Source organism: Electrophorus electricus, chromosome 22 (genome assembly GCF_013358815.1).
Source record: "Electrophorus electricus isolate fEleEle1 chromosome 22, fEleEle1.pri, whole genome shotgun sequence".
Classification (NCBI taxonomy): domain Eukaryota; kingdom Metazoa; phylum Chordata; class Actinopteri; order Gymnotiformes; family Gymnotidae; genus Electrophorus; species Electrophorus electricus.
The window spans coordinates 3,327,639-3,344,277 of NC_049556.1; the positions used below are offsets into that span (position 1 = coordinate 3,327,639).

Below are 16,639 nucleotides of genomic sequence, written 5' to 3' on the forward strand. Positions count from 1 at the left end.
CCGACGGAGCCAACGAAAAGCGTCATCTCCTTCGAGCCATGCCCTCCGCTTTTTGGCCAAACCGAAGGGTTTTTTTGGGGGGTTTTTGGGGTTTTTTTTGGTTTTTTTAAAGACAGAAGGAGAGAAAGAAAAACGTCCCCAGACATCTATGCAAGAGTGGAGTAACATGAACCTTTGTGTCAGCGTAGCAGGCTTCTCCGTGACGGGAGCGAAGTATCACGCGCCAGCGACGGGCACCCGCGTGGGAGTCTTCAGGCTCTCGGAAAGCCCGCGTGGTAAAGAGGATCCCTGCCGCGGCCTGCCAGGTGTCGGGAATTCTCCCGCCGGGCACCTTCCCCGCGCGTCCCTGCCTTCACTCACGCGCAGCGCCGCCAGAAGAAGGATGACAAACGGCTCGTCTCTTTTCGGGCGAGAATGCCTGGGATGCCGGGTCGAGCGGTGGAGCGGCGCGATCCATGCCAAGCTCCCGTCGTGTCGAGCCGGGCCGTGCCAGGCGGCGCGGTGCCGTCTGCGCTTCGTGGCTTCCTGGAGGAACTGTCTCGGTGGAAGGAAAAAAAACATTTCCTGGCTCTTCTCCGGTTATAGAAGCACAATCATGTACAAGTGACCCGTGCCCTACACACTACACCTTCACATTAGCCTCACACGCTGTACAGCGTTCCCGTGCGCTACCCAACCATACACATGTACTAAGTGCTTTTACTTTGGCCAGTACTATGGACCGTATTCTGTTCTGTTCTGTGTTTTGTTTTGTATTTCTTCACTGCTGAGTGGAGGCCGATATATATAATATCGCTCGCTCTCTCACTCGCCGCTGTGCTTGTCTACCTCGTTAGCGTGCCTGATGCCTCCTTTAGATGTTCATCTGTTTTTTTCCCAGGGACGAACTGCGCTCGAATGCGGTGGCTTGGTCAGCACCTCCTGCTCCATTCCGAGTAAGAAGTCTCAGGGCGATTTAATGGGCCTCACCGTGTCCTGTCGTTGTCCTGCAGACAATCGGCCGTTAATCCGCCAAGACGCTTAACGGGTGCTTTCGCATTCGGCGCGTTCATAAGCGAATGCTAAAAGTGCAGGCAACTGGCATGGAGCTGAGGCTCCAGCCACGTTTAGTGTGGTAACATGTCAACAGCAGGATGGTTTGGATCACTACTTTATGATCTGCTCTTAATGCAGCACCTGTGTGTGTGTGTGTGTGTGTGTGTGTGTGTGTGTGTGTGTGTGTACCAGTGGGAAAGACATCACTATTGAGCAGGAGAGCACACTTTATTCAGTGCTGACGCAAACTGAAGCACATTTAGCTCCGAGGCTTAATGGCTGTATTTATGGTCTTCTGTGTCTGCATATTAAGTGTGTTTTCTATAATGTGGAGGATTGTAGAAACGTTCCGTGGCTGAAGACCCAGAGCAGGTTAATCTGTGACCTTTAAACTGTTACTAATCATGCTGAGGCCTTAACATTAGCCATCCACATAAGCACTGAATGCGTAAAAGTACCAAACATATATAAGTACTGAATGCGTGGAAGTATTGAACATGTATGTGCTGAATGCATGCAAGTACTGAACATGTGTAAGTACAGAACGCATCTTCCAGCTCACAGTAACAACTGAGCTCTTATGACAAGTCTACTGGAGAAATAAATGGTGCAAGTGCGTCTGATGTATGTCTGCTGAAGTAGGGAGAAATAACCGATATCGGTGCGTCTGATGTACGTCTGCTAAAACACCAGTGCAACTGATGCTGACGTGTCTGATATATGTCTGCAGAAGTAGGGAGAAATAACCGATATCAGTGCGTCTGATGTACGTCTGCTAAAACACCAGTGCAACTGATGCTGGCGTGTCTGATGTACGTCTGCAGAAGTAGGGAGAAATAACCGATATCGGTGCGTCTGATGCACGTCTGCTAAAACACCAGTGCAACTGATGCTGGCGTGTCTGATATATGTCTGCAGAAGTAGGGAGAAATAACCGATATCGGTGCGTCTGATGCACGTCTGCTAAAACACCAGTGCAACTGATGCTGGCGTGTCTGATATATGTCTGCAGAAGTAGGAGAAATAACCGATATTGGTGCGTCTGATGCACGTCTGCTAAAACACCAGTGCAACTGATGCTGGCGTGTCTGATATATGTCTGCAGAAGTAGGGAGAAATAACCGATATCGGTGCGTCTGATGCACGTCTGCTAAAACACCAGTGCAACTGATGCTGGCGTGTCTGATATATGTCTGCAGAAGTAGGGAGAAATAACCGATATCGGTGCGTCTGATGTACGCCTGCTGAAACACCAGTGCAACTGATGCTGGCGTGTCTGATATATGTCTGCAGAAGTAGGGAGAAATAACCGATATCGGTGCGTCTGATGTACGTCTGCTAAAACACCAGTGCAACTGATGCTGGCGTGTCTGATATATGTCTGCAGAAGTAGGGAGAAATAACCGATATCAGTGCGTCTGATGTACGTCTGCTAAAACACCAGTGCAACTGATGTTGGCGTGTCTGATATATGTCTGCAGAAGTAGGGAGAAATAACCGATATCAGTGCGTCTGATGTACGTCTGCTGAAACACCAGTGCAACTGATGTTGGCGTGTCTGATATATGTCTGCAGAAGTATGGAGAAATAACCGATATCGGTGCGTCTGATGCATGCCTGCTGAAATATGGGGAAATAAATTATACCAGTGCGTCAGATACATGTCTGGTGAAATGTGGGGAAATAAAAGATACAAGTGCGTCTGATATATGCCTGCAGGAACCGGTGTAGTCAGGGCTTAAATTCCGAACAGTTGTGGTCCAGTTGTTCTTGCGTATATACAGAGATATTTTTGCATTTTCCTGCACATTATGGTTATCAGTGGTGGTGTTGTCCCATTTTCATTTGAAATGACTGAACCTCTTTTTATGCACGGCTGACACCTGATCTGACCGCAGCTATAGAACCGAGCCCGCGTTTCGTAAGCCATTTTGTCCTGACGCGCGGAGATAATGGCGAAGCTGCGTGACTGTGGAAGTGAACTGCGCTGCTTCTTTCGGGCATTTCGTCAGACCAGCAGAGGACGAGTCAGCAGAGTTCCTCCGGCCTCCCGCGCCAGAGTGCTTCCTCATTCTGCTTTCACAAGCACCAGTGGCGAGAGGTTTTTTTAAAAAAGCCCCAGCCAGCGCTGGAACGGAAGCCGGGTTTGATTCACCCTGTGCCTGCGTGCACGATAGGAGGAGGACGAGAGGCGAGCTCTCTCGCGGCAGGCAGTGGGGAAATGGAAGGGCGCCGAGGCAGGAGATCGGCCTGCTGATCGTGCAGTGACTCCTCCTCTGGCGAGGCCCGAGGGGTTACCCTCCAGCTTTCTATTTCTCCCTCCGAACCACGGACAGCTTTGCTCTGGGGTTTTCGTTTACTAGTGGAGCTGGCTAGATTAGTGGTAGATTGTGTCTGTGGTGATAAAGATGAATCTTCCTGAGCTGTAAGCTGCCGTTCTATTCGTGGAAGCTTCGCACATTCTTCTTGTGGTGTTGCACAGAGACTGAGGCTCAGAAGTGCTGCTTCATTCCTTGGCTTTGGTAGATGGCGTCCGTGGTATCCGCAATTGACAGACAGTGTAGAGTCATGGCAAGTTGTAGTCTGACTACAGGGCCTTTACTCTGTAGTCTGATTACACTGGTTTTACTCTGTAGTCTGATTTCAGGTCCATTTAGGTCCTAAAGTGAAGTGTGTGAAACAGGATGTTTAAAGTTGCGTGCGTGTATGTCTCATCAGGTTGACTGCCATGGCTTGATATAGGGGTTAAAAGGTAACCACCTTTAACCTTAAAGTAACCACCTGTGTTAAAAACAGACATGGCCAGACTGTGCTGTAGGAATACCCAGACATCAAAGATATGATCATTTCAGTGAAGGATAAGAAGAAGGCACCAGCTGGTCCTACTGGTGTTCTTAAACAGAGGTCTCCATGTCACCAAATGGAGACTCACGCTGTCACTCTGTGTGTGTGTGTGTGTGTGTGTGTGTGTGTGTGTGTGTGTGTGTGTGTGTGTGTGTGTGTGTGTGTTCGCCATACAGTTTGTTCATCTCTGTTTATTCTTGTGTCATTCAAATAAGATGAGAGGATTTTTTTATTAGATATTAAGAATTTGTTCTAACAGTAATGCAGTTCAAGAAAGTACTATGTAGATGTGTGTGTGTGTGTGGACGTGTGTGTGTGTGTGTGTGTGGACGTGTGTAGACCTGTTTCCAGCAGGTGAGGCCTTTGGTGTCACACTCCTTTGTTTGATATTTTATGGGCATTTATTCAGCTGAACGTGCCGTTAAAACCCGTCATCGGATCAAAAATAAAATGCACTCCAAACGCGTTTAACCTTACTTCCTGACAGGACACTGTGAGAGATTCTTTAGGTATTATCTGCTACACGGTTATATTTATAAAACACAACTCCATTGCTGTCCTGTTAGTTAGTGCTCACTGTCTGAGTTACACTGTCACACTAAGTTAATAATCGAGTTACAACACTGTCGGTGTGTGTGTGTGTGTGTGTGTGTGTGTGTGAGGTGTTTTATTAGTGGAAGAAGAACTAGCATGAGTAACCTCAAAGGCCAATCCAGGACAGAGGTCCCGTGTTATTGTGCGTTCTCTTTCTTTCTCTATTTATTTATTGATTTATTTGTTTGTTTGTTTATTTATTTTTGTTTTAAAGCATCACAAATGTTTAACTGCTAGAATGTGGTCTTTGGAAAGGGCTTGTGTTAGTTGCTTCTTTGAGATGTTAGTTGGTTAATGGTTGACCTAGTTCTACTGCCATCTGCTTCCTGGAACGGATTTGCTGTGAAATAAAAGCCTACGATTTTGGGGAAGAAGATTATAACCATGTCACACAGGGACTTCCAAAGTCCTGGTTTGGGAGTGTGAGGAAAATGTATCATTTGTAGAGTGAGAGAGTCATTAAGTTTACAGTCTGGTTTATAGCATTGTTATTATATGAAATTGTCATGGTGTGTTATTATGTGTTGTTATTATATGAAATTACCATTTGTTACTTTTGTAATTTCCTATGGTAGTAATGTCTGGAAAAAAGTTTATATTGGTGGAGTCAAAATTATTTTAGATTTACAGTGCCTTACAAAAGTACTGAACCCCCTCTAGTCTCCAAGTTTACAAATAACACACTTTTTGTTCCGATCAGTATTCTTATTTCAAACCTGTTTTCTTTTAGAGTAACATTTCAAAATAAACATTCATTATTTGTTAGCAGAAGAAAACAGAAACTGAAGAATGCACCTTGTACTAGTATTAAGCCCCTCCGGTCTAGTACTTGGTAGAAGTGGCTCGTGCTGCAGTAACAGCTGTAAGTGTGTGTGGGGTACATTTCTACCAGCTTTACACACTGTTTGGGAACGATTCTTCCTCTCACATTTGCTTCAGGTTGGTTGGATGATGCCTGTAATCTGCAGTTTTCAAATAGTGCCTGAGATTCTTGAATGGATTGAGATCTGGACTTTGACTTGGCCACTGTAGAACATTAATCTATTTGTAGTTCAGCCATTCCTGTGTTGCTTTGGCCTTGCGCTTGAGATGACTGTCCTGCTGAAATGTAGAGGTCCTCCCCTGCTTTAGTGCTGTAGCAGACTGAAGCAGGTTGCAGGGTCTCCCTGTATTTTACTCCATCCATCCATCCATCCATGCATCCATTTTTGTTAATAAGATGCCCAGTCCCTGCTGAGGAGAAGCATCTCCACAACATGGTGCTGCCACCCCCACACTTCACTGTTGGTGTTTGTTGAGGAACGGGCAGCGTTAGGTTTGCGCCTCATGTAGCATTTTGAGTTTGGTCCCAAAATCTGCATTTTTGTCTCATCTGACCTCAGAACCTTATTCCACATTTTAACCGGGCCACTCTGATGCTGTCTGGCAAACTCCAGATGTGCTTTGACACAGTTCCTCCAGTAACGGATTCTTTCTAGCCCCCCTCCCATGCAGGCCGGTTGTATTCAGAGCTCTCGATGTGGTTTCCTGGTGCACCTTTGCTGGCGTCTCAGCCACCGAACGCTGGAGCTCCTTCAGAGTGACTATTGGCCTCTGTGGCTTCCCTCACGAGTGCCCTTCTGCCTCTGGAGCTGGGGTTTCAGGGACAGCCTGGTCTAGACAGCGCCAGGGTGGTGGTATAATACACTATATTGCCAAAAGTATTCGCTTGTCTGCCTTCTCACGCATATGAGCTTGAGTGACATCCAAATCTTAATCCATAGGGTGTAATATGATGTCGGCCCACCCTTTGCAGCTATAACAGCTTCAACTCTTCTGGGAAGGCTTTCCACAAGGTTTATTTTTAACCATTCTTCCAGAAGCACATTTGTGAGTTCAGACACTGATGTTGGATGAGAAGGCTTGGCTTGCAGTCTCTGCTCTAATTTATCCCAAAGGTGTTCTATTGGGTTTAGGTCAGGACTCTATGCAGGCCAGTCAAGTTCTTCCACACCAAACTCACTCATCCATGTCTTTATGGACCTTGCTTTGTGCACTGGTGCACAGTCATGTTGGAAAAGGAAGGGGCCATCCCCAAACTGTTCCCACAAAGTTGGGAGCATGAAATTGTCCAAAATCTCTTGGTATGCTGAAGCATTAACAGTTCCTTTCACTGGAACTAAGGGGCTGAGCCCAACTCCTGAAAAACAACCCCACACCATAGTCCCCCCCCCCCCCCAACCAAACTTTACACTTGGCACAGTGCAGACAGACAAGTACTGTTCTCCTGGCAACCGCCAAACCCAGACTCGTCCAACGGACTGCCAGATGGAGAAGCGTAATTCATCACTCTAGAGCACACGTCTCCACTGCTTTAGAGTCCAGTGGCTGTGTGCTTTACACCACTGCATCTGACACTTTGCATTGCTTGGTGATGTAAGGCTTGGATGCAGCTGCTCGGCCTTGGAAACCCATTCCAAGAAGTTCTCAACGCACTGTTCTTGAGCTAATCTGAAGGCCACATGAAGTTTGGAGGTCTGTAACAATTGACTCTGCAGAAAGTCGGTGACCTCTGCGCACTATGTGCCTCAGCATCCGCTGACCCCGCTCTTATCATTTTCCATGGCCTACCACTTTGTGGCTGAGTTACTGTCCTTACCAATCGCTTCCACGTCGTTATAATACCACTGACAGTTGACTGTGGAATATTTAGTAGTGAGGAAATTTCACGACTGGACTTGTTGCACAGGTGGCATCCTATCGCGGTACCATGCTAGAATTCACCGAGCTCCTGAGAGCAACCTATTCTTTCACAAATGTTTGTAGAACTAGTCTGCATGCCTGGGTGCTTGGTATTATATACCTGTGGCCATGGAAGTGATTGGAACACCTGAATTCAATGATCTGCATGGGTGAGCGAATACCTTCGGTAATATAGTGTATATACATATATATGCGTGTGTGTGTGCGTGCGTGTGTTCGCCATACAGTTTGTTCATCTCTGTTTATTATTGTGTCATTCAAATAAGATGAGAGGATTTTTTATTAGGTATTAAGAATTTGTTCTAATAGTAATGCAGTTCAAGAAAGTACTATGTAGATGTGTGTGTGTGTGCGTGTGCGTATGTGTGGACGTGTGAAACCTTGTGTACTTCACTGCAATTTTGAACATCTCTGCATCTCTCATTGCAGTGCACTGCAGTTATTCACCTGGAATCTTGTTATGTAAATACATTGTATGGGTATAGATATGTATAGTAGTCCACAAGGTTTCCAGAGAAATAGGATATTTTGGATAGAGATCTTTCATCAGCTTTGTGAGTGTGTAAGGAGTGTTTCTGAAGTGAAAAGTGGAATCACTTTATTTTAGAAAAGGTAGATGTTTGAATCATAACCATTCATTGCAAGTTCTGAGAGTGTAACCTTGCTTCCATAGCAACGACTGCCAATGCAAAGGATACATCACTGATGCATTGTCCATGTGCATTAAAATGTCCCGCCACTGGAAATAACAAGTCCTTAATTCCGGTCTGAGGGTGTTCAACAACCGACCAGCAAGCCTTCTCTTGGTTTATTGACTGTACAGCTGGACACATCGCTCGCACGAAATACGATAGAAAATTCCCGCAGTGATGCATGAGGAGGAATGGGTGATTCCAACTGATCTTTTTGTGCCGGTCATTTTAGTGGCTGTGTTAATGCATGTACACGTAGCACATCTACAACAGTTGCAGGCTACAGTACCACAGCCATTTGATCAATTGTCTCACTCTTGATCATATGTTGTTTTTTCTGGTCTGTAGGAGATCAATAGAAGACCCTTAAAAAGTAAGCTTTACAAATTAATTAAGATTTATTACATTTATCTTAAGAAGGGAGGAAACTACAACGTACTGCGGTTAAAGATGTAGAGATGTTCAGAATTGCAGTGCACCACACAAGATTTCCAGAGAAACAGGAAGTTTCAGACGGGGTCCTTAATTAGCCATGCTAGCACTGTGTGTGTGTGTGTGTGTGTGAAGCACTTTGCTTGCACAGCTGAGGAAGGCTCACGAGCCGCATGGCCAAAGCGTATGTCTGGGCCACCGTCACACTAACGAATTCGCTGAGGAGTTAGGACAGCTGGCAGATGAGTCCAGTGTTTCATCCCTAAAATGTTTTTGCTTCCTAATATTCCTAACATGAGCACACATGGTATGGTCACATGGTATGAGGAAGTTGAATCTCCTCGTGTTTTGTTTTTTGTTTTTTGTTTTTGTTTTTTTTTAAATTCTTTTTATTTATTTATTTTGTGACATTGTCCATGACCTTTGGGGTCAGAAGAGAGAAAATGTAATTTAAATTGAAAACATCTTTTGTTTTTTGGTTGATCTTTCTAGCATGGCCACACAGAAGGCAGGTTGCATACTGGGCAGCTTTTACCAGGATAGTGTGTTTTTGTGTTCTGGTTTATGGGAAAAGGGAAAGCAGAGATGTTTTTGGACTTGTACAACAGAACAGAATAGCTTCACGATTCCTAAAACGTTTTTTTTTTTTTTCTCTCATGTCAGCCTGGCCCCTATACCTTGAGAAGCCAAAACGAATCAGCTAAAACATTTGTAGCAATAGCGTGGACATCAGTTCATCCTGAAACATATGTGAAGAGGAAATGACTAGCTTAGCTAAGTGGAGGAAAAAAGACATCGGTAATTACTTTTAGAAGCGAAGGTCAATTTTCAAGATAAGTAGGAAGAGCTTTGCAGGTGTCTGTACTAACAGTGGCCAGGAACATCAAAGGATTTTAAAAACTGGGACTCATTATATCTGAACAAGGTGACTTCAGGATCATAGAACAAGTTAATTCCAGTCACTGGTTTCTAATGCTGGTGATTCAGTGCCCGTGAGACACGTGCCGGTGCTAGAGAAAGGGCCGACACTGGTCCAACTGGAAGAACCTCTGCAGACCATTAAGGTTTCACTGCCATGCATAGAGTTAGGGGTTAGGGTTAGCCTAGCATGGAGAGAGTTAGGGGTTAGGGTTAGCCTAGCATGGAGACAGTTAGGGGTTAGGGTTAGCCTAGCATGGAGACAGTTAGGGGTTAGGGTTAGCCTAGCATGGAGACAGTTAGGGGTTAGGGTTAGCCTAGCATGGAGAGAGTTAGGGTTAGCCTAGCATGGAGAGAGTTAGGGGTTAGGGTTAGCCTAGCATGGAGAGAGTTAGGGGTTAGGGTTAGCCTAGCATGGAGAGAGTTAGGGGTTAGGGTTAGCCTAGCATGGAGACAGTTAGGGGTTAGGGTTAGCCTAGCATGGAGACAGTTAGGGGTTAGGGTTAGCCTAGCATGGAGAGAGTTAGGGGTTAGGGTTAGCCTAGCATGGAGACAGTTAGGGGTTAGGGTTAGCCTAGCATGGAGAGAGTTAGGAGTTAGGGTTAGCCTAGCATGGAGAGAGTTAGGAGTTAGGGTTAGCCTAGCATGGAGAGAGTTAGGGGTTAGGGTTAGCCTAGCATGGAGACAGTTAGGGGTTAGGGTTAGCCTAGCATGGAGAGAGTTAGGGGTTAGGCTTAGCCTAGCATGGAGAGAGTTAGGAGTTAGGGTTAGCCTAGCATGGAGACAGTTAGGGGTTAGGGTTAGCCTAGCATGGAGACAGTTAGGGGTTAGGGTTAGCCTAGCATGGAGAGAGTTAGGGGTTAGGGTTAGCCTAGCATGGAGACAGTTAGGGGTTAGGGTTAGCCTAGCATGGAGAGAGTTAGGGGTTAGGGTTAGCCTAGCATGGAGACAGTTAGGGGTTAGGGTTAGCCTAGCATGGAGACAGTTAGGGGTTAGGGTTAGCCTAGCATGGAGAAGACATGGACTGGCCTTGTTGTACTGGCAAGAGTTCCAGCCAGCATATCATTGCATAGTGCTGGGTATTGTCAGGTATCTCCAAATACAATATATGATGCATAACAATATAACAGTAACACTGACTGAACTATATACACATACACACACAAAAAAAAAAATACATGTAAAATAAATTTCGATACAAAGGTTCCAAAGTATTAGTACAACAATGTCAGTGAAAAACTGAATCACGCTACAATGATATATCCCAGTATCAGCACAGCTCTAGCATTGCATGTTGGTTTCAAGCAGCATAGCATCTTGCAGAGGTATGCCATTCCATTTTAACCTGAAACACGAAACATGCCTCAGAGTTGCGCACAAATTATCTGCTGAAGAGAGAGCGTGAAGGGCACCAGCACAGCAGATGGTGGCCTGCTCCCTCACCAAACTGTGAAAGCAAGGTGCAGAGCAGTTCATTTAAGGAACCCAGCAGTGGAGGCAGGTTTCCCTAGAGCAGCTGATTTAAGGAACCCAGCAGTGGAGGTGGGTTTCATAGAGCAGCCCATTTAAGGATCCCAGCAGTGGATGCAGGTTTCATAAAGCAGCAGATTTAAGACATGGCAGGTTTAATTCACCACAGTTTATATTGTAACATTTTCACGTTCAAGTATTTATATAAACGCGTACATCAAAGATGATGACGTTACATGTGTAGCTACATTTGCCATTGATGCCTAATATATCTGTTTTTGTTCGACTGAGAGCTAATCTTCTTTCTCCTGCGCTGAAGGACGATCTTGAGAATTCGGGGCACAAGCGTTATGGTGAAAAACTAGCTAAACCGGAATGCAGGGATCCTGTGTGCGCCACGGACAGAGGAATAATGCTGGTAGCACTCCTGCGCTTCAACAGACATGGACTGCAGTCTACATCCTCGGAGCGCTTTTTCTTCCCCGCGTCAGGTCGGACCTTTCACGAAAAGACGCTCCGCTCTGTCAAACGGCCGCGGTGCGCCAGCCCACACGCGCGCCGTGGCGGAGAATGTTCCGCGGGTGCGAGCGAAGCTCGGGCCGTCTCCGGCCCCTGTGGGGCCTTCTTCTGCTTGACTGCGGATGGAAGCACGGAGGCGGCGCCTCGTGGAGCTGACTGCTGTGACAAGCTGAGCACCAACACTGTGTCACCAAAGGAGGGAAGAGTGCTCGACTGTGCGTCGGACAAGTCTCTGCCGTGCGCCGAAAGTGTCGCTCACAAGAAGTTAAACCTACTTTTCCGGGCGCCGGGATCCTCTCAATCTCCACCTACTGGTTTTCCTGGTCTAGTGGTCTTCTAACTATAGACTTCACTCTTTCACAGCCTCTGATATGCTTGCATGTTTCTAGGTGTCACTCTTGTGGTCCAGCCTGCAAGCCAAAATATGTCAATGGACCAAGTCCTCAAACCTTAGGAGTTTAATATAACGCGACCCCTCATGTAATAAATGCCATCCCCCTACGGAAAGGTGTAGGGGAGACGCTCTCTCACGGCCAAGCTGGCCCTTTTTACTTTTAGTGTTTTTGGTCATAACTAAAGCATTTTATGGTTTTGAAGCAAAGGGGGGGACTACGGTCGTGTACTTCAGTTCCTGTGCCAGCAGGAACGAGGACAGTGTTTACAGGGCTTTGTTTAGCAGCGCTGGTTTTATGCATGCATTAAAAATAATTTGATGTGGTTTTAAGGTGCCTTCTTGTGTTCTATAGTGTTTGGATGAATGTATTTATTGGTCGCGTGAATCTTACAGTAGATATGAGGATATATTTTGCATTATCTGGTAGTAGAATGTAGGTCGTCTTCATTTTTTCTTCACCGTCTGTGGTTGTGCCTGTGAACTAATCAAACCATCGATAATGCAGTGGTGAAAAGATTTTATTTATTTATTTGTGCCGCGATTTGTGAGTTGATCGGATGAATGAAAATCTCCAGCCAGATCCGGTAATCCCGGTCCGGATCTAGGGGCGTACAGGGACCCGGCCCCTCGAGGTCCCCCCTCCCCCTGTTCGTCGCTACCCTTCTCCTTCCGACCCCGGGTGTCGGCGGCAGGCAGACGGTTTGGGGTTCGGGACTAACCGTCTGTTCAGCAGCTGCTGCCGTCCCCGGCGTGTTGGAGTAGAGGGTGTGGCCGCTGGCACGGCCGGCTGATGCGGAGAGACCGGTTGGTGATTAACAAATGTCAGTAGACTTTGGAATCCAGGGGGCCGGGTCGGATGGCTGTGTCCTCTGTGTGTGGAGAGAAAGGTCTCCCAGGTGCCTGAGCTATGCAGCCAGCCTCACACAGCCCTGCTCGCTTTTGCTTTTATTCCCTCTCTCTCTCTCTCTCTCTCTCTCTCTTGTGCTGACAGTCTTTTAGTATTTCTCTTCCTCTTTCTTCATTCTTTTTTTTCACTCATCTACTTGTTTTCTATCTCTTTTTTTTTCTCATACCCACACACCTCAGTCACAATTCCACACACACCCCTCACTCACACTCACTATCTTTCACACACACATATTCATTCACTCTCTCTCACACACACACACACACACACACACACACACACACACACACACACACACACACACACACACACACACACACACACTGGCTCTGAGCACTGAAAAAAAGGAAGTTCAGACATGCTTTGCATTTTTAGACCTCTTGTGGAGCTTAGCTGGCAGTTCCCAAAAAATTATTTATTTTTTCCTGGTTTTGGAGAAATTAGTGTCCTCCTGACCCCAGCCATAGACTCTGATATGTATGTCTGTGTATCCCAAGATGTATGGGATATTGGTTGAAGATATAAAAGGACTAAGTCAGTCTGGCAAGAGTAAAGTTTTTTTTTTTTTTTGCTGCTGTTTTTTCCATTTCATCCTCTCTTTCTTTTTTCTTGTTTTTTTTTTTTTTTGTTGTGTTTTTTTTTGCTGAGCTGAGCAGGCGTTGTGCACTGGAACAGCTCATCTGGCAGTCAGAATCCTGTCAGCAGCTCCTCCGAGTCCGGAGCTCCTCCAAGTCCGGACCGCTCGCAAGGTGGATCCTGACCGGCGGGTCCATGTTGCGCGCGGCCGCACAGCACCTAAGCGCAGACGCTTGGCTCCTAAAATGGCTGAAGCTAAAAGGACCCACACTGCTCACTGGCTGTCAGAGCCCTGGCGAGGAGATGAAAGCTTTACAAATTTCACCCCATTAGCCTGGCACGGCACAGACGCAGCAGAGGAGGACAGCTAGCCGGCTTTGATTGTTTCATTTTCTGCCTCGCTCCTTTTGTCTGCACACGCGTGTATCTGTGTGTGTGTGTGCACCACACCATACACCCTAAAGGGTTCTCCTCATATACATGTCAAGGAGACGGGCACAGGCATAACTGGGTTCAGAGTTCCTATCCACTGCCAAAAGAGAGCAGGGTGGAGCTTTTTTTTTTTTTTTTTGGCCAGGCTGAAACCCGACCTGAAGAGACGGTGTGTGAAACAGGGCCTCCTGCAGATGTTTGCAGGGCTCGAACGCTGGTCGGCTCGTACGCTACTAGACCCAGAGGAGGCATTAGGGGTAGTGCTTATGCTTAGGTGTTGGGTGTTAGGGTTAGGTTATAGTTAGGGTTAGGGTGGGGTTAGGGTTAGGGTCAGGGTGAGGGTTGGGTTAGGTTAGAGTTAGGGTTTAGGTTAGGGTTAGGGTGGGGTCCTACTGTGCTGTAGGTGACAATTTACGTTTGTCTGTTTCAGCCTGTTCAGTATTTTGGCTGCTGCTTGTTGTTTCATGCGGTGTATTAGCACAGTGATCAAAAGCATCTAATACTTAACACAACTAGAGTAATTCCTGTCTGCTGGCGTGTTTGAAAGCATACCGTGAGCCTATACTATTTCCGTCGCATTCCCTAAGCGATACATTTCTTTTGGCCTTGCTGTGTAGCAGTTCAAAGCCTTGGCTTGTATGAAGTCTTCATAATCAAAGTCCTTGTGTCCTTGTGCCTGACTGAGTGTTTACACTCCTGTTTATCAGTCCAAGGGCTCAAGCTTAGTGGATGTAGTCATTCAATTTGCCTTTAAGAGTAAGAGGAAGGTTTTGTTTTTTTTTTCCTCCTTTGGAGATGGGGGTCAGAATGGTTCAATGTTGTTTGTTTTAACAGATTTCAAGGCCCTCCGAGGAACAGAGAACGTTTGCTCAATGCTAAATAAGTGTAATTTTCATTGACATTGGTGCTTTTTATACTTTCTTGGTGGAACTTGCAGAAACCACCAACTCTGCATGCCCAGTTATATTATCCTGCCAAGGCTAACGGATAACACAGAACTCTGCAAATTTCCAAAGAGCCAGTGCCTGCAGTGTAGTCGCTTAGTTCTCAGTGAGCGCATGCAGAATATTCATGTCCTAATCCAAGCATATGCAGAATATTCCTGTGCTAACCCTAGCCTATACAAAATATTCCCGTCCTAACCCTAGCGTATGCAGAATATTCCCGTCCTAACCCTAGCGTATGCAGAATATTCCCGTTCTAACCCTAGCGTATGCAGAATATTCCTGTCCTAACCCTAGCCTATACAGAATATTCCCATCCTAACCCTAGCGTATGCAGAATATTCCCGTCCTAACCCTAGCGTATGCAGAATATTTCCGTTCTAACCCTAGCGTATGCAGAATATTCCTGACCTTGCTCCTCAGAAGCATCAGAAGGACCCCACATCTGAACTCAGCACTGTACACCAGCTGCTTTGCAGACTGCTAGATTATTCCCGGAGGCGTGTGTGTGTGTATGTATGTATGTGTGTGTATGTATGTGTGTGTGTGTGTGTGTGTGTATGTATGTGTGTGTGTGTATGTATGTGTGTGTGTGTGTGTGTGTATGTATGTGTGTGTGTGTGTGTGTGTGTGTGTGTATGTGTGTGTATGTGTGTGTATGTGTGTGTATGTGTGTGTATGTGTGTGTATGTGTGTGTATGTGTGTGTGTGTGTGTGTGTATGTATGTGTGTGTATGTATGTGTGTGTATGTATGTGTGTGTATGTATGTGTGTGTATGTATGTATGTATGTATGTATGTATGTGTGTGTGTGTGTGTGTATGTGTGTGTGTGTGTGTGTGTGTGTGTATATGTGTGTATGTGTGTGTGTGTGTATGTGTGTGTGTATAATATATATATATGTATGTATGTATGTATGTATGTATAATTTCTTTCCCCTCCTCAATATTTTTACATATGTACATCATAATTAGCCCTAGACTTTCATAGACTGGTCTTCTTTAGTTTAGTAGATTTAATCGTTTCAGTACTATCTGAAGCAGGAATAGAACGAAGGACACTTACACATGTGCTTTTTGTGTCATTCTTAAGTATCATATGGAAGAATGCGTACGTACCAGGCATTGTCTGTGTAGCTTCTCCCTGCTGAAAGTTGGTGGTTGTCACATATTTGTTAGGAGCAGTCTCCTCTGAAACCAATTGCTTTAGGGACAGACCTGCATTATATGTGTCATTTGTGTCCCTGCAATACGAATCTGTGCAGAAAAAGTGGCAGCCGTCCATATTTTAATGAAAAAAAAACCATCGCTCCGAAAGACGGAGACAGATGGACATAATGACACGCCGTAAGGCTGATAATGAGTCTTTGCTGCTGGACATTGATTAGTGGTGCAACTAGAGGCTGAGGGGGCATGAGGCATAATGATGCCACCTCCGGATAATGGCCCCATAATCCTTTCTGCTTGCCTGGCAGTTTCAAGGACCAGGGCAGTCTTCATCCATGCCTGAATATGCTCCATCTTGTTTCAGAACGGCATGATGCAATCTGCTTGAACTGTCTGATGTAAATACCGAGACACACGGGTGTTCTCTGGCTCTGGCTTATCCTGAGGTAATAAAAACAGGAAACAAAATCAAGCTGCAGTCCCTCGTCAACCATCGTTCTTGGAACAGGCTGTCCGGTCATCAAAAAAAAGTTCTTAGTCGTTGGTATTCCATACTGTTTTCTCTGGTGTATGGAGCCTTTTGACTTTTAACGTGTCAAGTCTTTAGCACGCTGACATCCGCAGCGATGCCGAAGAATGCTGGCCTCCCGTTTAAGTGGTGTGACTCTCCCTTTCTGTTCCTGCGCAGGTTTCCCTGATTTTCCAGGGTGTCCTTAGCGATGGAGGTGCTGCAGTGCGACGGCTGCGATTTCCGCGCGGACTCCTACGACGAGCTGAAGGTGCACATCCAGGATGTCCACACGGCCTTCCTGCAGCCCGCGGAGGTGGGGGACGGGTCCCCGCAGCGGTCCACGTCCAACTCCGGCAACTCTCTCAGCCACACCGAGGACGATGAGGAGGACCTCAACAGTAACGAATATGAACTCCTGCACAAGGAAGCAGGTGCCTCTAGTTGTGTCTCGGCCAAGTATGAGA

General features: G+C 46.2%; 1 protein-coding gene and 1 pseudogene across 1 annotated transcript in view; both read left to right on the top strand.

The window, feature by feature from the left end:
* Positions 1 to 16,639, top strand: part of LOC118240651 — a 659,061-nt pseudogene that overhangs the window by 270,651 nt on the left and 371,771 nt on the right.
* Positions 1 to 16,639, top strand: part of znf462 (zinc finger protein 462) — a 48,151-nt gene that overhangs the window by 9,675 nt on the left and 21,837 nt on the right. The window contains exon 2 of the mRNA XM_035521481.1: positions 16,353 to 16,606. Coding sequence (XP_035377374.1) covers positions 16,384 to 16,606 — 223 coding nt within the window. The 5' untranslated portion in view covers positions 16,353 to 16,383. The remainder of the gene's footprint in view (positions 1 to 16,352; positions 16,607 to 16,639) is intronic.